Source organism: Chiroxiphia lanceolata, chromosome 11 (assembly GCF_009829145.1).
Source record: "Chiroxiphia lanceolata isolate bChiLan1 chromosome 11, bChiLan1.pri, whole genome shotgun sequence".
Lineage (NCBI taxonomy): Eukaryota > Metazoa > Chordata > Aves > Passeriformes > Pipridae > Chiroxiphia > Chiroxiphia lanceolata.
The window spans coordinates 8,039,499-8,057,949 of NC_045647.1; the positions used below are offsets into that span (position 1 = coordinate 8,039,499).

Here is an 18,451-nt window from a genome sequence, read left to right on the forward strand (position 1 = left end):
AGAGCATGCTAAATTCCCTGGACACTCTACAGCACAGACAGTGTGAGTACTGAGCTAAATCCTCACTCAGAGTTTCACCAGCCCATCTCCCATCAAAGTCACCTGGAGCTCTAAGTATCCCCTTATAAGTGTGGATTTGGTCCTTTGAGAGAATTATTACAGTAAAATTACTTCAGACAGTCACAGTCTCCCACTGTGATATATTCCCAATGGTCCTCTTTAGGTCCCTCTATCATTTATTGACCTCTACTTCGCTTCATCCTGCCAGATAGAGGTAAGGAAATTTGAAGAACAACAGGTAAACGAAATATAAGTAAATAAAACCAATGCTGGCTCCCTGTTTCACAATCAGTCTTTACTGTACTTGAAGCCAACACCAGAGATCTTTGCAAAATTACAATTACTAGATGTGCTGGATGCCAAAAATAATAAACTCAGCTGCAACACAGGGTGTTGGTTCTCTCCTATATACCAAGAGAAGATCCTGTGATACATTTTTCATTTAATGTCATAAAGTGTGTGCAAATCTAAACAGACCCACAACTGCACCAACAGTAAAACTACAGAACAGAAATGGTCCCATTTCTAACATTAAGAAGTAAATATCCCCTTCCATTCACAGGTAGACAGAGGGCTGAACATATCCAATAGGTGATTCCAGGTGTGATAGAAAGTCTTAATATCCAGGATAAAATAATAATAATAAAAAAAACCCCAAACAGTAACTAGTCTCAGTTTATTCCCTGTAGTAAAGGTTTTTGTGCACTGAATACCACACATTTCTTCTACATTAATGACACTGATTGTCATCTGCCTGTGATAATGTAAAACATCAGAATTCAGTGATACAATGAGAGGTAGGATAGCACACAGCAATAAACTTTGGCAAGGTTACCTGAGCATTCAAATTAGAGCAACTAACTGTAGATCTAGACCACACCGAAGTTAGTATGTAGATTCAAAGAGAAAAGGAAGAAAATCAAAGAAGCAGCAAGAACAAAGACACCATTAGAACCTGGAAAGTCTTCTGAGAAACACACTTGAAGAACAGAAAGAATTGTTAATGCAAATGATTGTTTTGTAATAATAATTTAGTAAAATGAATCTGTCAACATAATGTAAAAGCTTGTTAATTGACATAAAAGGGTGTCAGCTCTTAATTTTCTGCTGGGATGGTTCGTGAGGTTTTCTGTTGGGGCTTTTTTTGCATACTTTTTTTTTTTAAATGGAAAAGAACTTGATATCCTCAAAAACATGCATGTTGGTACTTGTGGCTGTGAAATCACATTGTTCTTTCAGAAAGCCAAGCTGATGTTCCTACAAGGAATTTGGCCTAGACAATGCAAGTTTGTTCATGTAAGAGTAAAGGGATGAGGTCTTTATGGCATATTGGAGTATGGTCCTTGGAATAAGATCCTCATTTACTAAATAAATTACTGTATAGTACTGTATAATGGTGTTCACATTATAACTGACAATTAGCACCATTAAAGCTCATAAACAGCCAAAGCTCACATCAAATTAACACAGCCATGATTAAAATCACTCTTCTGATTTCTGCTCTTCACAGAAATAATCAGCATTTTGCATAAAAATTAGTATGAAGCAGCTAAAAAAGAATTACAAAAAACAAAACCATGGTTATGCTGGGATGGTGGGACTGCACTCCACCAGCACAGCACAGCAGTGCCACGTCAGCTCCTCGGTTGCTGTGAAATGTTAAGTGTTGGGTTTCCCTCGGAGCAGGGAGCTCGCACGGACCTTGTGCAGCCAGGGCTGGTAACCAGTGCGGTGACACGGGAGATTAAAGTGCTGCAATTACTCCTCTTGGCTCTAATGAGGGGAACCTGGGTTCTCTCCTGGCCTGAGGGAAGCTCATCTTCTTTATTTTAACTTTGTCACTTAGCCACTTAAATGGTTTTCTAGCGTTTGCATGTTCATTTATTCTGCTGCGGCTTCAGAACGAAAAAGAAAAACCTGAATAATTATAGCAGAGAAGAACAATAACAAAATACAAAGGAGTCAGCAATTCATTAAAATTTAGAGAACGCAACATTAAAAACTTTTCTTAACTTGAAAAAAAAAAAAAAGGAGTGAGATTTTTTCTAAACTGGCATGGAGCCCACGTCCTCATTAGGATTCACACTCCACTCACACAGCAATACACTAATGGTATCACTTTAATCTTCAGCATCACAGCACTAGTTCCTGGCCTCAACCAGATGTTGATGCTAAAATGGCAAGAAAGAGGGAAAAAGAAACTTCTTGCCAGCACTGAGCAGGGCTGGCATCAATCTGGATCCTAGCTGCAGGTGGAAGTTTGAAGCACAGGGACACGAACGCTACTTCAGAGACAGCTAGGCCTGTAATGGCTTCATAAGGCTCAAGCATCACTAAGGAAAATCTAATCAATAAATAAGCAATCAAGACCTCTAATGAAAGAATACCATTACATATACCATGGTTTAAAAAGGAATCACAATATGCTACATACGCATAAAAGTACTGCAAGATAATACGCCTTTGATCCAACATGCCTTTAAAGCAGGAAACACAAGGATGTTCTCATATATCTTACCAACTAATTTAACATATAAATCACAAAAAAATATGATCCAGATGGGCTTCAATGAAGGAAACCAATTAACGTAGACAGCCTTACCATCTGACACATTAGCTGCAATAATAAAACCCAAACAACATGGTCAAACAATAATGCTCTGTATTATATCTGACATTTCTAATTAGTTTCTGCATCCTCTTCAAGAAGAAAGACTACCAGCAAGCACTTTGTTTCCCAGAGGAAAAAACTTCTAAACTTAATGTGCGCAGAGCTCAGTCTATGGATGAAGCTGATCTATCTGTGTTCCCTTGGGATGTGCTTTGGAACTAATGGGTTTTGCATAGTCCACATCTGGTTGCACAATTAGACACAGAAAATGTTTCCTTTCAGCTGCATCACTACTGTAACTGCTGCAGACATGGAATGCCAATACCTGCATGCTACTTTAAAGCTTTACCTATGCCCATGGGCTCAGAATAAACAGAATGATTTGGGCTTCGATTTCTGTAGGACAGAATTTTGGTTTATCCTTTCTACAGTCTTCCTAGAAACGTCACTTCTCAAATGAAGCACAGTATTTTTGGCACAGACCTCCCAGCATCAGGCAATTAGGATTGCATCAGACAGTTGCAAGCTGCACTACAATTAGCATTACAAATTAAAAGCTTTACCATGTATATATGTACAGTTACTGTTTGAGAGGTGCAATGCCAACTCTGAGAACTGGTTTTGTATGCATTGGCAACAAAGACTCAGTTTCATCACCTTAGACCTACTGGATCCTTCAAAATCCACCCAGGGAAATCCTTTTCAGCACATGATTGAAATTTAGAATTCTTGTGTAGGAGGTAAATAGGATCACAACTGGGAAAGTCTTGGTTTGGAAATTTGTTCTTCCTTTGCAAAAAAGCAAAGGAATGGCTGGGGGAATTCTGCTGATGTCATCATACCAAGGAAGGCCAGAGGCCAGAGGACCATGTCATTGCAACAAACACAAATTACTTGGAAAACTATATTTTCCTTATTAGGATTAACACTAAACCTATCTGATACAGCAATTTATTTTGCACAGCATTCATAAACAAGTGATGTAACTTCTTAAAGGAAGTCAAGGCAGTTTCCTTTGTTTTTCACCCTCAATTTTAAAGCAGAAAAAATCAGAATTCCGACTAATTGAAAAGAAAATTAAGAATACTTAAGCCATAGGAAAATTATTTCTTAGGAATTTGCTTATTTCTAAAGTAATCCATTTATCAAGCCAGCATCAAATAGCCTTGGTATCATAAGAAAGGGTTTGTGAATTCTGACACTAACAAGAAGGTCCAGGCTTCTTCACTACCTCCACCCTTGAAATTTCAGAAGAGGAGTTGACTGGCTCTGTAGACTTTCTGAGTGCACCTTCCTGAGGTTTGCAAGTACCAGTATTACCAACTGAGACAGATCGGGCAGCACGGCAATGTTTGGCCCTTTGCTCCATGTTCTCAGGGTAGCCCCTTCTGAGAAATCACAGCTACATCAAGGAGATGACGTTTGAAAAGCTCAATAAAAAGAAGATAATATCTCTGTCTCCCAGAAAGTCAACATACAGGTACACAACTGGGAGACAAAAAAATGGCTTCTAATTCTTGTGTGATGGGGCAGTTTGTGCAGGTAGGTGAAAACCAGAGGTTTTGGTCATGCACCAGAGTCTATTACAACCTCCCTTTGAGCTCTAGAAGCCCCTTTCCACCTCCTGAAATATGTGATTGGCTAAAGCCACATGTGATGAATTCTAGCATGCTGGGGGCTAAATCAAGTTCTTGCAGACCCAGCTCCCAAGATGACCATTTCTGCCCACGCGTGAGCTTTCTGGGCACGCGCATTCCAAAATGCCACTCTCAGAAAGCACGTATCTGCTTACTGACAGGCAAAGGTGACACCAGATAACATCTGCTTTACCTCACCATTCAAAACCTTGACTATCGAGTCAAAAGTATCAATAGGCTCTGTTGACACAGAAAACACTACACTGACGACAGAGCCACCTGGGACCATCGGTCACAAGCCAAGACCCAACCGCATCAGGCTCCCCAGCAGCCCATGGTCTGGGACTCTCTGGGACATCTGAAGGCCTGTCCCTGCAGCCAGCTGCAGACAGTCACCCGGCCCTGTGCTCCCAACACAGCAGCGTTCCCAGGGCGCAGTGCCCGCAGCGGTTCCTCGCTCCCATCGTGGCACAGTGCCCTGCCAGGATCGCTGGGCGGCCGTCGGGCCGGGGCTGGCATGGGCCCAGCTGGCTCCAGCACAGCCAGAGCAAACACAGAGCTGCTTGCACGGATCTATGTAGAGATCCTGTTAGTGCAAGGCAAGGGGTGGCACCTGAATCCAGGTAGAGAGCGCCATGAGTTTGTGCAAGGAAGTAATTCTGATGACAAGCATCGGTCTCGGCACGATGGCTCCCAAACCGCTGCTATTTGTTTGTAAGCATCGTGGGAAAGGAAAGGTTTGGAGGACAATGAGGTCACTTTGAGGATATTTGTAAGGAGGTCCTCCCACACATGGAAAGCTTATGAAAGAAACGAGAAAAGTGGCTGTTTGCAACTTAACCCATGAGACACAAGAGCTGGCAACGTCTGCAAAGCAGAGCTCAGAGCTGACACTGCAAAAGCACATGAGACATGATAGATAGAGTGCTCCGAGGGCCGGAAGGGGCTGCAAAGTGATATGTTCACTGAAAGAAGCATTGCCCTATTTCACTGTCGCCTCAAACTACAGCAACGCATTCTAATTTTGTTTTCTCTGAGAACATAAGCACACGTCTTTCCACTCACCTCAACAGGGAACCTCTTGCCGTTGATGCTGTGCTCAGAGCCAGCTGATCCGTTGCTCTGACCCCAGTGAAACTCCACTTTCTCTGCCTTGAATCTTCCTGGTAACCCGGCACCACTGACAAAATAATCGTCCTTCAGCAGGATAGCAACTGCACACACAGAACAATGAGGGGAAAACTCTTAGCACAGTTTTTCTGAAGCATTTATGGTTTTTGCTCATTATATCAGAATACTTTTTCTAATGCAAGCAAAATGTCGGGTCATCATTTTCTGCTTTACAGGGATTGGCTCAAAAAAAAAAAAGTCTACAACTAATGCTGGCTAATTATGGAAGTGATTATGAAGTTACAAAGACCACAGAAAATCCTGAAGCCTGTATTTCTCAAAGACTTTTTGCCCTCCTTATTGGACTTTGATTAAAATTTAAATGGCAAACTCCATCAAACCCTGCTTAATGTGGTTCCAGAAGGTAACGGCTGACCATGGTCCCTGCCCTTATAAACCACAGAAGGTCTGCAGGTCACAAGTTAGGAAAAGAACAGATTCTCTGTTTCTTGGATTTCCTTTATTTTGTTGGTGGGGACCCCTGTGCCCTGTCCCACCTCTACTGCTGGACAAGGCGGGTGCTTTCCTTACCCTCCCAGCCCCCCTCTGTAAAATGGGGAGAGTGACAATAACATTTTTGAGACTCACTCATGAGACATCCTCCATGAGAACTGGGTTTTATTACAGTAACTCCGACATTATTATTACGTGATTCAATAAGGGTCAAAAGGATCCTCTTTGTATTTGCTTTTCACTCCCAAAAGCCTTTGTATTTTATGTAACAATAAAAGCTGTAGGACCAAACAGAGGGCAAAATCGTATGGTGGGAGCTTGTACATGTTAGAGGGGAGGTCTGTGGTCCAACCAAGAACTGACTCCAGCTTTCAAAAAGTTCCTGTCCACTATTCCCACTACAGGATCACCTGTCTTTTCAGCATCTCTTATTTTTAATACACACAATTCCTAAAAATTCCTCCCTACAAAATCCTTTCTTCTCATCCCTCACAAACCGTTGCTTAAAAACAGAACTAAAATTAGAATTTTGATTCTGTAAAAGCCACTGCAGACTACTGCTTGCTGTGCCTAGAATCCAGTGTTTAAAGATTTGGGGTTGGTTTAGGGATTTTGTTTTTTAATGGAAATAGCAAAACCCACAGAGACTTCTCTGTGTTCTCAAGTCAATTGTGTCATTGAAATGGAAACATTAATATAAATCCAATTTTATTATGTAAGACGGAGGATTTTATTTCTGCTAGAAAAAAAACCAACAACAAAAAAAGTTACTTGTGAAATAAAAGTTACTCCTCTATTGGTGACTCAGTGCAGGCTCTGCTGCGGGCCAGGCTTTCTGCCCTCCCATGAGGAAAGACAGTGACATTTTTCCACACAGCTCAACTTTAAACTGTTTATGTCAAAACTATGTAAATGTTAAATTGAATGAGATGTTCAGATGCATCTAAATTGTGCCAGTGAAATCACCTGACTATTTTCTTCCATCATTTCTGCTTCTTTTGACAATTCCTTTGCATCCAAGTGTTTTTGTGGGAAAGTATGTGATGCAGTCCTGGCTATGGTGTAGTGCCTGTGTCAGCCAGGGTCCTACTGGTAGTCACACTCTTCTTACATCAATTCTGTGAAACATATGTGACTGAAAGCACCACTGATCTCTACCTCCCTTAAAAAATTCTCAATGGGCTCAGCAGTACTTTAATAGTGAAAATCTCATTCAATTAGTTATACATTCCATAGATAAAATTGTAGGAGATGCGGAATATGGGAAAGCAGATTCGCATGCATCTGTTAACAACCTCTGTGGAGATTCAGTTGCATCTAATAAATATTTGGTAGTTTCTAAATAATTTATGGCTCTGTCAGGGGTCATTTTACTTGTTTCAGATGAATAATTAAAAGGATAATTAGGAGGATGTACAATCTGAAATGTTCATCTAATTGTTCATTTTACAGTATTTCTTACACTGCTGAGCTGTACAACATGTGTTCCCATCACCTTCCCAACTCAGCAGCATCCTCTTACTGCCAGTAAGAGTGACCTCTTCATGTGATCTCTAATATTCAGGACTGGAACAAACAAGCATCACCTTACTGGGCTTTGGGAGCCACTGCTTTTATCCAAGAATTTCTACAGAGTGCAAGGAATCAACCCCCAAAGCCCACTAATTTAAAACACTGCATAACCAAGATTACAAAAGCAAAGGAAGTAGTTTGCAGCCACCAGGACCACAATTGTGTGATGTCATTTGCCGGTTCAGGGATGGAGTTGGAGGACCATGACTCCTATGAGAGCAAGAATAAACCTGGACTCAAAGCAGCCATTCCCCTGCCCTCCAGAGCAGCTCTGATGGTCAGGACCAGCCAGAGTGATGCACACCACATAGGGAAAGTACTTTAAAAAATCCCAAACATCTCTGATAGCCAGTTTCTTTAAGCAGAAGAAGTTTTTAGAAGTTCTCAATGACCTAAAAAGGGGCAAAGTGGCAATATATAACGCTGGTAGAGGCACTGCTCCCTTGGGTGCTCTTCCACGGGGCAAGCTGGGTTTAAAGAAGCCTTGTCAACCTCAGGCCCAGCTGACACCAGCTGACAATTATAATGTGACCCAAATGAAAACAACTAATGCAAACATAACTATGAAATGTGTGCATACTTTCCAAGTGATCTTTTTCACTTAATACTATGGCTAGATATTAAGGTGATGAAATCAAACACACATTAGTGCCTTTGCCAATGCAATTGTACACAAAAGCATTTCTAGTCGAGACAGGGGCTTTACAAATCCATTTCCATTTTCTGAATGAAACACTGTTTTCCATATATTGTCTGCCCTTTACCTGACACGGGGCAGGGGGGGAGGGGACACAGAAGAAAGTAGAACAAATCTAAACAGCAGTAACCTCTTTACCTTTTAACATTTCAGAGCATAAAAATAACTCATTGTTCTATTCTAAAAAACAATTACTAGGTCCTATAGCAATAACAATAACCTAAGTAACACATTTCCTGCCAGTTAACGAGCATTAAGGTTATGGGTCTTTGGCTTTGCCTTGGACCCCTGTCTCTTTTAACCAGTCATTAATTGCAGAGAAATGCCCTCTACATCCATCACCATTGCTTAAACAGTTATTTAGTTTACTGTCTCTGCCAGTCTGCAATACGAAGGTCTCATGTGGCCATCTGCTCCAAGACTCTGCTGCCAAAATGTGTCACAATTTATGGCACAGCCTGCCTCTATCTTCTACTCACAAGCCAAAACATCCTACTTGGTTTGCTGCTCTACCACTTACCCCCTTAAAAACTAATCCCAGGTAACTTTCTTCAAAAGGTCAGAAAACCAAGAAAAGGAATGGGACTCGATAAAACAAGGGAGGAGTCAGGAGCTCAGCAGAAGAAACCGAGGCTGACAGCAAGGCAAAAAGAGTCTTCACATTACCAGGAAAAGGCCGTAAGTTACCAAGAAAAGTGACAGTTACTGTTGCTCTGAGAAGCAATAACTTGTCAGCAAAAATCCATACCCCATTGGGTGAGGAAATCAAATATAGCAGCAGTGCTAAAATCACCCAGCAGAGAAGACTGAAGGTTCAGCTTTCATTGCCAACTGTGTGGAGACTGGAAAATCTGCTGGCATGTTTCAGTTCAACAGAACAAGGTTCTGGCTTGTATCAGCAATAGTGTGGCCAGCAGGACCAGGGTAGTGACTGTCCCCTCATACTCGGTGCTGATGAGGTCCTCAAATCCTGTGATCACTTTTGGGCCCCTCAGTGCAAGAAGGATATAGAGGTGCTGGAGTGTGTCCAGAGAAGTGCAACAATGCTGGTGAAGGGTCTGGAGCACAGTTTGATGAGGAGAGGCTGAAGGAGCTGAAGGTCTTTAGCCTGCAGAAAAGGAGGCTCAGAAAGGACCTTACTGCCCTCTACAACTACCTGAAAGGAGGTCTTAGCCAGGTGGGGGTCAGTCTCTTCTCCCAGCTAACAAGCTATAGGACAACAGGAAATGACCTCAAGATGGGCCAGGGGACGTTTAGATTACGTATCAGGAAAAATTTCTTCATCAATATGGTTGTCAAGTCCTGGAACAGGCTGCCCAGGGAAGCAGTGGACTCACCACCCCTGCAGTTTAAAGGATTGGTAGATGTGGCACTTGGGACATGGTTTAGTGGTGGGCTTGGCAGCGCTGGGTTAACAACTGGACTCAATGATCTCAGAAGTCTTTCCCAACCTAAATGACTCTATGATTCCAACATGGCTTCCCACGATACGTGCAGCAATGTTGCTATTACATGTACAGTATAGCACCAGCACCCTTCTTTGAAGAATAGAAACATCATTTTTTCATGGTATTTCTAATTACATTTATTGCTGATTACCACAAACAGCCTCGGTGACCATAAGGGCAGGGTTCATACCATGAATAGATTAATTAAGTACCAAATTTCCATAGCATTCAACCTTGCCTGAACCTCATGTTGCTACAAAGGGCAAAAAAGTCAGGATTTCAAAGCAAACAGGAGCACTTCTTAGTAAAGCTGGAAAAAAACCCCCTCAGTAATGCATCAAAACCCCCAGCTATGCTTGGTGGTGGTTTATGTTAACTGGATTTGCTTTGCAGTAAAAGAAAACAGGATCACAGTCTGCCACTCCATTTCATTTGAGGGGCAATAACTCTCAGCTCCTGCTAAGATCCTGAACAACTGGAGCTGGATCTGAAGCACTTGCTGGACTCCAGGTCGTGGCTCAGATCCCAAATCCCCTCGAAACCATGGGTGTATTCAGGGTCGTGCTGCAAACTGCCTGAGCAGGTACACGCCCTGGATTTTGCTAGCAGACCTCTGGCTATAGACACAGTACAGAAAGCATTATAGAGATGCATGTCAGATGTTAATAAAGATAAAAATATACTTCCAATAAATAAAATCGAATTAATTAGTGGTTTAATCCAATTCCCTAAAAATATTTGACCTTGTCAAATGAAGAGGGTGGCCTTATAATTTCTGCTTTTTACATTTTTAGAATTAAAGAGTAATCAAATGCATGTGGCTTTGCATATAAATCAACCTTGACCTTTCGGTGAACTGTTTTGGTAAAAATAAGCAGTACTCATGCCTGTTCTTTTTTCTCTAAAAGGCAGAACAGACAGAGCAGAAAAGAATTCAGTGAAGAATACTGTGCTATAATCATATCAGAAACACATTAATAAGCCCCCTCTACTCTGAGCAGTTATTGCTCGTTCTTCTCTAAAATCTTCCAATTTCTAAGACTTCCCCTTTTCTTCCTCTCGAGCCCTGCATTTCAGCATTCTTTTGGATTAGATGTTACAGCCTCCCAAAGCTGATAATTCAAGGTTACACCTTGAAACTCTTATACCGCCTTTTATTCTGAGGAACAACCGACTACCAAGAGAATTAGTTTATACTGAGAACAAAAAAAAGCAATAAAAAAAACCTTAAAAAAAGCCCCCTTAAAATCAATCTGCAGAACTAGTTCTGCACAGAACGCAGAGGTAGAGGTAGGTGGCTCCTACTGGAAAATTATATTAAAAAAAGAGAGCCACAAAACCCAAACAACAGAACGATGAAAAAGGAGGAGGGTGGAACATGGCTTGAATTTTTAATTGACTGCAGGCGGGCTATGGAGACGAGTAGAAGAGAACATACCCGTTTTCCCTGTGTTTTTCATCCAAGTCTTGTTCGAAGACTCATTGTCAAAACCATCAAGCTGCAGTTCTTGATACTCATCTCCAACGTGGGCCAGATGGTCTACGATGTCTATGGGAGACTGGTGAGACCCTCCACACTTCTCGCTGGAAGTAACCCAGTGCTCGGGACCATAGGTACCTGTTAAAAAACACCAATGCCAATTAACATTCCAGTGGCTCAACGGTGCTGGGTAACTCTTAAGTGTGACGATGAAGCACGTAAACTCCCCAGGTAACTCCACCGCAGTTACGCGTCTCTCGTGTGAAAGAGCTTAAGACGCGTAAACTTATGAGGAGATTGAAATCCATTGGCTTTGTGCCGTGCTCCAACTTTGCCTCTGGCACTAATGAACAATGGCCTTTTTTAAAAATTACTATTCTATAAAACTACCTGCAGTTCTCAAGCTCCTCTTGTGCAAGTGTTACCTAAAGCTTCAGCCTTAATATATTACTATATAGTTTACCTTTTCACAACGGACAAATAATGTAGCACCTATCCATTAACTTGTGTTTGTGCAATGCTCCACTTAAATAATATCATCTTCATGAATGATCGCATTTCTTTTGGAGGTTTTGAAGCCAGAAAAGATAAAAAGAAAGAATTAAACTAAATGTAGATTAGTAAATTTAAAGAAAACAACAAAGGAAAAAGATTACTCTGGATGGAGGAACTAAAGAGGACTTCCTGTCAGGAAGACACTAACTTTCTTTTGCTGCTATTCCTACATGAGTTTTCTGGTTTTGATGAACAGTCAATTAAAATAATGTGGAAAAATAAAAGGTTTGAGGCAAAGACCTTGTCATCCGCACCACATACCAGCTCCAGAGGCACTAGAACACTCAGCACACTTAGGAGAATCTCCCATGAATTTCAAATTTTTCTTATGACCTTCCTCCCCAACTTTAAATTGTATTAACAGAGACTAAGAGATTATCTTCCCATGAGTGCAAACAGCGTTTTAAGCTCCTGAAATAACAGCACAGAGTTCTTGTAAAGCACTTGTTGCTCACCGTTCTTAAAGTGCTTTCCAGCTGGAAATTGATGGCTGAGAAGGGAAACAATTTGCCGAAGTTCAACTACCAAAACCAAGCTGAACCCTGCTCTCCTGAGACCCCTGATGTCACACCTGTATTGAACCTCTGAACTACACAGTCAGCAGGTCTTTTCGATAGGCAGACAGCAGTAAACCATGCATCAATGTGCATTTATTAGCCTTGCATCTGAGAAGCACATGTAAATTCAATTAGTGCCATGCAAACCCAGCAGTTGTGAAGGCCAGTTTCTCTGGACCCTGGGTTTTAATCTGTCTGGTTGCAAAATGCATTCATGAGCGAATGCAGGACACTTAATCAATAGCGAGATTTTGTGCTGTACTCATCACACACAAAAGCTGTCTGGTACCCAAGTGACAACAAGAAAGTGTTTTACTTTCAAGTACAATTAGTCAAAACTGCAACATCCTTTAAAAATCATTTACATCATCTGCCCAGGTTAAAAACCAGTTTCATTTATCTCGTGGTTCAACTTGTACTGTCAGCAAAAGCCACTTCCAGTTAATTTCCCAATGTACCACAACCAAGGAGAAAAGAATTATTAAAAACCTTATGTGGGGGAAACCAAAAGCGTTCTGCTGAAATACTGGTATTTTTCCCAAATCAAGGTGCTCTTAGTAATTGGTTTGCAGTGAATTAATTGGAATTTCAGATTTACTTTTCATATAACCTTGCATCTTACCCTATGAAATTTGGGAATTTGCTTTAAAATGTTTAGCACTACACATAATCAAACCTGCCAGCTCTCGTATTTTGGCTTTGTTATAAAAAAGGGGTGAGCTTTTCAAAAGCACTCTGCTCACAGAGGCTATCTCAGTGGTTTCAGCTGTGCATTCAAAAGGAGCTGCACACTCAAATTTTTCTTTTTTAAGTATTCTGTATCAACGGGGACTTTTTTTTTTTTGAGTCGGCGGATTTATTTTAACAGGAACTGTAGGGCTCCTTCCATGCATCTTGCCATAATTTTTCATTTACTTATTTATTTTAAGCATAGCCAGCTCTCAACCTATTTGCAGTGACAACTTCCTTGTCAAAATGAATAAAATAAGCCATAAGGGTAAACAAACAAACCACCATGTTGAATTAAAACCTCAAGTGACTTAGATACCTGGACTGACTTTTGCTGAAATATAGTTTCTCACAGACCTTTGAAGGCTTGTATAGCTTTGTGTCATTTTAAAAAACATTGTCTGCTTTTTTTTAATTAACTTGACTTGCTTGAATTTATTTCATAGCAATAAATCTCTTCCTATAAATACAGTAGCTTCACTTGCTTATAAATCTATAATTTACCAAAGAAAAGTCTGGCAGTATCGGCTTTCTTCACGTGACAGTATTAGTTTTCATGCATAAAATGTTTCCAAACTGGTGCTGAATTATTAAAGAAAAAAAATCTAATGCAATGAAACCCTCTCAGCAATTCAAAACCCCAGCTTAGTGCTGGTGCTGTGACTTCAAGTCCTGACATCCCAAATTACGGTCAGAAGGTTAAGCTCCGACTCAGAGGTTCAAGACCTGCTAGTTAAAATCAGCACAGGATCTTATAAATGAAAAGGTTTGCCATTAATTTCTTTCAGAAGTTTTTGATATGTAAATTAGTACATGCAATATGACCTACACCATTTATGGCAGCAACTCTAGACAGAAATAGAGGCCACGACCCCAACATCTCCGTTCCCAGCAGCGCAGAATTGGGGCCAACCCAGCTTTAACAATGAGCACGAAAAGGCAAAGGTAGGATGGGGAGGTGAGAAGAAAACTTGAGTTTTAAACCAAACTAAATTATATCCCCTACCCAGAAAAAAAAAAGCTCAACAACCTATAAAATGTAATCAAGAACAGTGCAGTGGGATTCACTTATTCCTTGGTAGTCATCAGAAGGTTCAGGTCTAACTGCCTGCTCCTTTTCATGGACATTCAAGTGCAGTTTTAATTGAAACTGATCTTCCACTACAGACTTCAAATTAATTCTTCTTCCAAGTGTCTCATGCTCCAGACATCCTTGCTTTGCAAAAAACCCCTATATCATTAGAGGAGGAAATAGAACACTTTTTCCAAGCTTGCAGATATTGATTACCTATTCCTTCCATCAAAGCACAATTGCCATTCTGCACTGTATAAATCTCTTCAGCGTTAGACACTTTATAAAGTACTGAGAATTATATCATTAATCATTTGCAGTTACACCTGTCTTGCTTTATTGAATTCTTTGTTTTTTAGAACTTTAAATAAATGCTTTTAAATAAAAACATGACACTAAATAAAGACTCTGTTTCACTTAAACCTAGTAAAAAAAAATAAAAATCCCCTAATTCTGCGTGTGACATTTACCCATCTGAAACAGAGGAACTTGTGAGTTATTTGTATTTCATTTTTCCAACAGCAAGCATGGTGGCTTTAACGAAATAAAATTTTGAATGAATTTGAGTTGGCCTTTTAAGTCTGATAAATAATTTGGTTTCCAAAAGCCCAAACAAGGTAAGAGCCCTCACCTACGTTAATAAATAATACTCATTTCCACTGAAGTAGTGGGACAACCTGCAAGCAAACATCAGACAGCCCCAGTCCAGGAGACACCAACTCCTGGAGCTGGAGTATTTGATGCAGGAGCAGCACAGAAAGAGAATAACTGATAACATTTGGCATTTTCAGATATTGAAGTCAGTGTCCTGCCTCCAGGAAACCACAGGCTTGGGTCCAACAACGAAGTGCCCACACTGGGGAAGGAGGGATGTATTCACCCCCCAGCTCATGGTCTCAAGAGGAGATGGTGACTGAAGAACTCCTGAGTGATGGGACAGGCCTGGGGGCTGAGGAAAGCAGTAAGGAAAGGGAATTCAGCCTCAGTGATCCCTCTGAGCATTGAAGAGGAGACCACTCTTTCCCAACCCTGCAGGGCATTTTTTTCACCCTTCCCACCCCGCAGAGTCACAGGACACTTGCTCTGTTCCTGCCTTGGGCTGGTACAAGGACAGAGCATCTCTCCCCACAGCCCCAGTGACTGCAGCCCTGCTGCCCCTGCCCTGTGTGTGCTCGGGGCTCAGGGGGCTGCAGAGCCCATCCACCTCCCGAGTCTGGACACTCCACGAGCACCCTCTGGGTTGCAGCCAGGTGCCTGAGGACTTGACCTTACACCTCAGCTTAAATCAGGGACAAAAGGGTCACTGGTTTCCAAGGCATGAAAGCAGAGTTGGGGTCAGGGACCTCAGCAACACTGTGGTGTCTGACACACAAAGCTTCAAACAACACTTAAGGCCAGAGATATTATCACTCATCCTTGCCTGAAATTACCTGATGCTTCCTAGATTCTTTTCTCATGCAAAATCTTTCTGTCAATTTCTGCAGCACCTCTAATAGTTTTTTAATACACTGTCTGCTCTTTAAATAGAATCTGAGATTACTTTTTTCCTTCTTTTTACTGTACAAAGCAATGAGCAGTCTTCATTAAAGAAAAACCATTAAAATAATGTATTCTGACAAAATCTAATTAAAGCGTGTATAAAAACTTCCACTTAAAAAAATAAAATATATTTATTTTTTTCTCACAATCTTTTGTTTAAAACATCTGTTATTAAAAATACTGGCATTTCCTTGATTTTACATAATTTTCTAATTAATGGTTCAGCTACTCTGATACAGACTGGTGTGTAACATATTTGCCTTTACTCAATATCCAGATAGAGATTAACAGACAATTAAATAGGCAATTTCTGAGCAATGTTTGATCATTCATTTACAAGTTGGGAAAGAGGTAGAAATATCAACACTTGGATTTTTTTAATTTCACTTGTTTTCAATGTTTTCACAAAAATCTGACTTTAAATCCCAGACCTGACACAAAAAAAAAAGCTAGTTTAGGGGTTTACAGTTTGGAAGTTTTCTATTCTTCATTCTTTTTGTTGGTTTTTGGTTTGGTTTTGTTTTGTTTTAAACAAGATTATCCCAGACAAATCTTTGTCTCTATTTGATGCCTCTTAAATTCTCATTTTTGAATGAAAATGGTAGTAATGATTGCAAAGCAACCAAAACCCCTCACCTCTGTAATTAAAGCAAATTACCTTGGTCACTTCATGGGGACATCCTATCCCATCATCTTAATATGGGAAAAAATCCATCCATGATTATGTGAGAGGCAGATATTTACAAGAGCTGTAAGAAAAAGGATGCTGCAGAAAGGCTTTTATCCCTGATCCCTCTCCAGCTCTACTTTCTTCTCACTGCCCCACAGAAGTTATGCAGACAGAAGTTATCCTCATACACAGACACGATCTGTACCAGAGGCAGCATGTCTCTGGTTCATATAAAGCAGCAAAAGCTCTTTTCTCACTGGGTTGGAAGGATGTGAGACCAGCACACCCAAAATAGGGCAAAAGGCCTGCTAAGCAGTGGCTTGGTATCTGCTTGGATGCCAATAGTGTTTGCTCAAGTACGTTAATGATGCCAACCAAGGAAGTTATCTCTCCCACAGCCTGCCTTCCTGCTTAAAGCACAAGAAACAAAAAACAGAAAGAATTCAAGTGCTTAAAAGCCAAATCTCACTTGAAAGCCAATGGGGACACCTCTGACACAGAATTTCTAGAAGTATCTGGCTATTTCAGCTGGGACAGTACTGTGCCATTCAGAATAAGCGAGTATAAAAAGGAAAATTCCAGTTTTGTCTTAGGGCAAAATCCAACCAGTTATTAAGAATGGATAGAAAGAAATAGTATTTCCTCTTAAAACAAAAATGTCCCAAGCTTTGCTTGCACAGCTTTATTTGGGCAGCTTAAATACTTAAAGAACCACAGCAGGTAAGAACCTCTGCAAGTTTTATAGGGTCTGGATAAACAGGAATGCTTTCCTTTGCACGGACTGGCAGCTGTGACCTGCCCAACCATCTCAGCATTTAGCTGAGGAGCACTACAGATCTGAATCTCTGCCTCTGAGTCTCTGTCACACTTGAACTGCTCCATCATGAGCCAAATCTCAAGAAACACCAAGAAATGTCACCACCAGTAAACAAAACTGATTCCTTTTTTTCCACACTGAGAAAGAGCAAGGAAGCAGTGCCCTTGCTCAGCTACAAAGCAATGAACTTCAATAGCAGGCTGGGTTTTCTAACAGGAAAAGATTGCTTTAAACAAACAAATATCAGTGAAATGCACTATGGAACTGAATGCAATTTAAGATCCTACAGAAATCTCAGTCTCTGGGGCTTCTCTCTGTTATCTAGGAACAAATAACCTGAAACTGTTACTTGATGCCATAAGATCCATCATCACTTTTTGCCATTTAAAAAGGAGCTGTATCAGTAAGTCCAGGAAAGCACTGGAGAAGGTGTTTAAGCCACGTACTGCAGATCCAGACTGGCTGAAAAATCAGCCTCCCTCTACCCTCTCTTCTCACCTCCAGTCCCCTCCTGGAAATAAGAAATAAAGTGAATCCCATAGGATGAAGCCTAAAGACTGCATTTAGATATAAGGCCAAAAAGAATGATTTGAATGACATATCTCTTGCTGAGTGATTTAGCACAAGGCTGCAGAGGTAAAGGCATAAAAACCTCTGAAAGCCTTGATAAAAATCAGTGGCATTTTTCAGGGGTCTTCCCATTGCAGAGAAAGTAACCAGGTTGTTGAATTATTATACTGGGGGAAAAGTTGTTGAAATTATACTGTCTTGCTTTAAAATGATGGCATACCAAAATCAAAGGGATGGAGAAGGAGAGCCTGTAGTTAAGAGTTCACAGTGTTGTTTTGAACAAAAATTTCCTGCCCTGAGGGAAAAGGGCTTTTCATTTTATTATTCTCTGTCATCACTCTGTTTAACATGAGACACTCGTGCTTGCAGAAAATTCCAATTACTGCTTGAAAAATGAGACTGAATTGCAAGAGCAAGATCCTGAAGAGCTTGCTGAGACCCAAATAGGTCTAAGCATCATCCAGTCTGAGAGGTGTGTGCAAGGCATGGGAGAGTCACAAACAGCGAAGGATAGCTTTTTGAGAACTCAAAAAATCTGAAAGAAATTTTCCCCAAGAACAATCTCTGATAAGGGATATCTTAACCAGCAGTTGCTGGAACAAACACAAAATACAGGAAGATGGAACAAAAAGGGTTTGGATTTCGGTAACCTCTGAGCCACCATGGGCAGCAGCACCAGAAGCACCGGTGCCACCACACCTACAGCACCACACAGCCATGGGGGGCTGTGGAAGGAAAGCTGATCTTCAGAACTGATTGTGTCAGTGATACTGTCACACTGCCAAAATGTGGCAGATGCAAAGAAAGGCTTTAA

At 40.9% G+C, this 18,451-nt stretch overlaps 1 protein-coding gene across 1 annotated transcript in view; it reads right to left on the bottom strand.

Moving 5' to 3' along the window:
- The window catches only part of PTPRG (protein tyrosine phosphatase receptor type G), a 400,490-nt gene that overhangs the window by 176,847 nt on the left and 205,192 nt on the right, over window positions 1-18,451 (bottom strand). The window contains exons 3-4 of the mRNA XM_032698957.1: window positions 11,087-11,266; window positions 5,374-5,522 (exon numbers count right to left, since the gene is read on the bottom strand). Coding sequence (XP_032554848.1) covers window positions 5,374-5,522; window positions 11,087-11,266 — 329 coding nt within the window. The remainder of the gene's footprint in view (window positions 1-5,373; window positions 5,523-11,086; window positions 11,267-18,451) is intronic.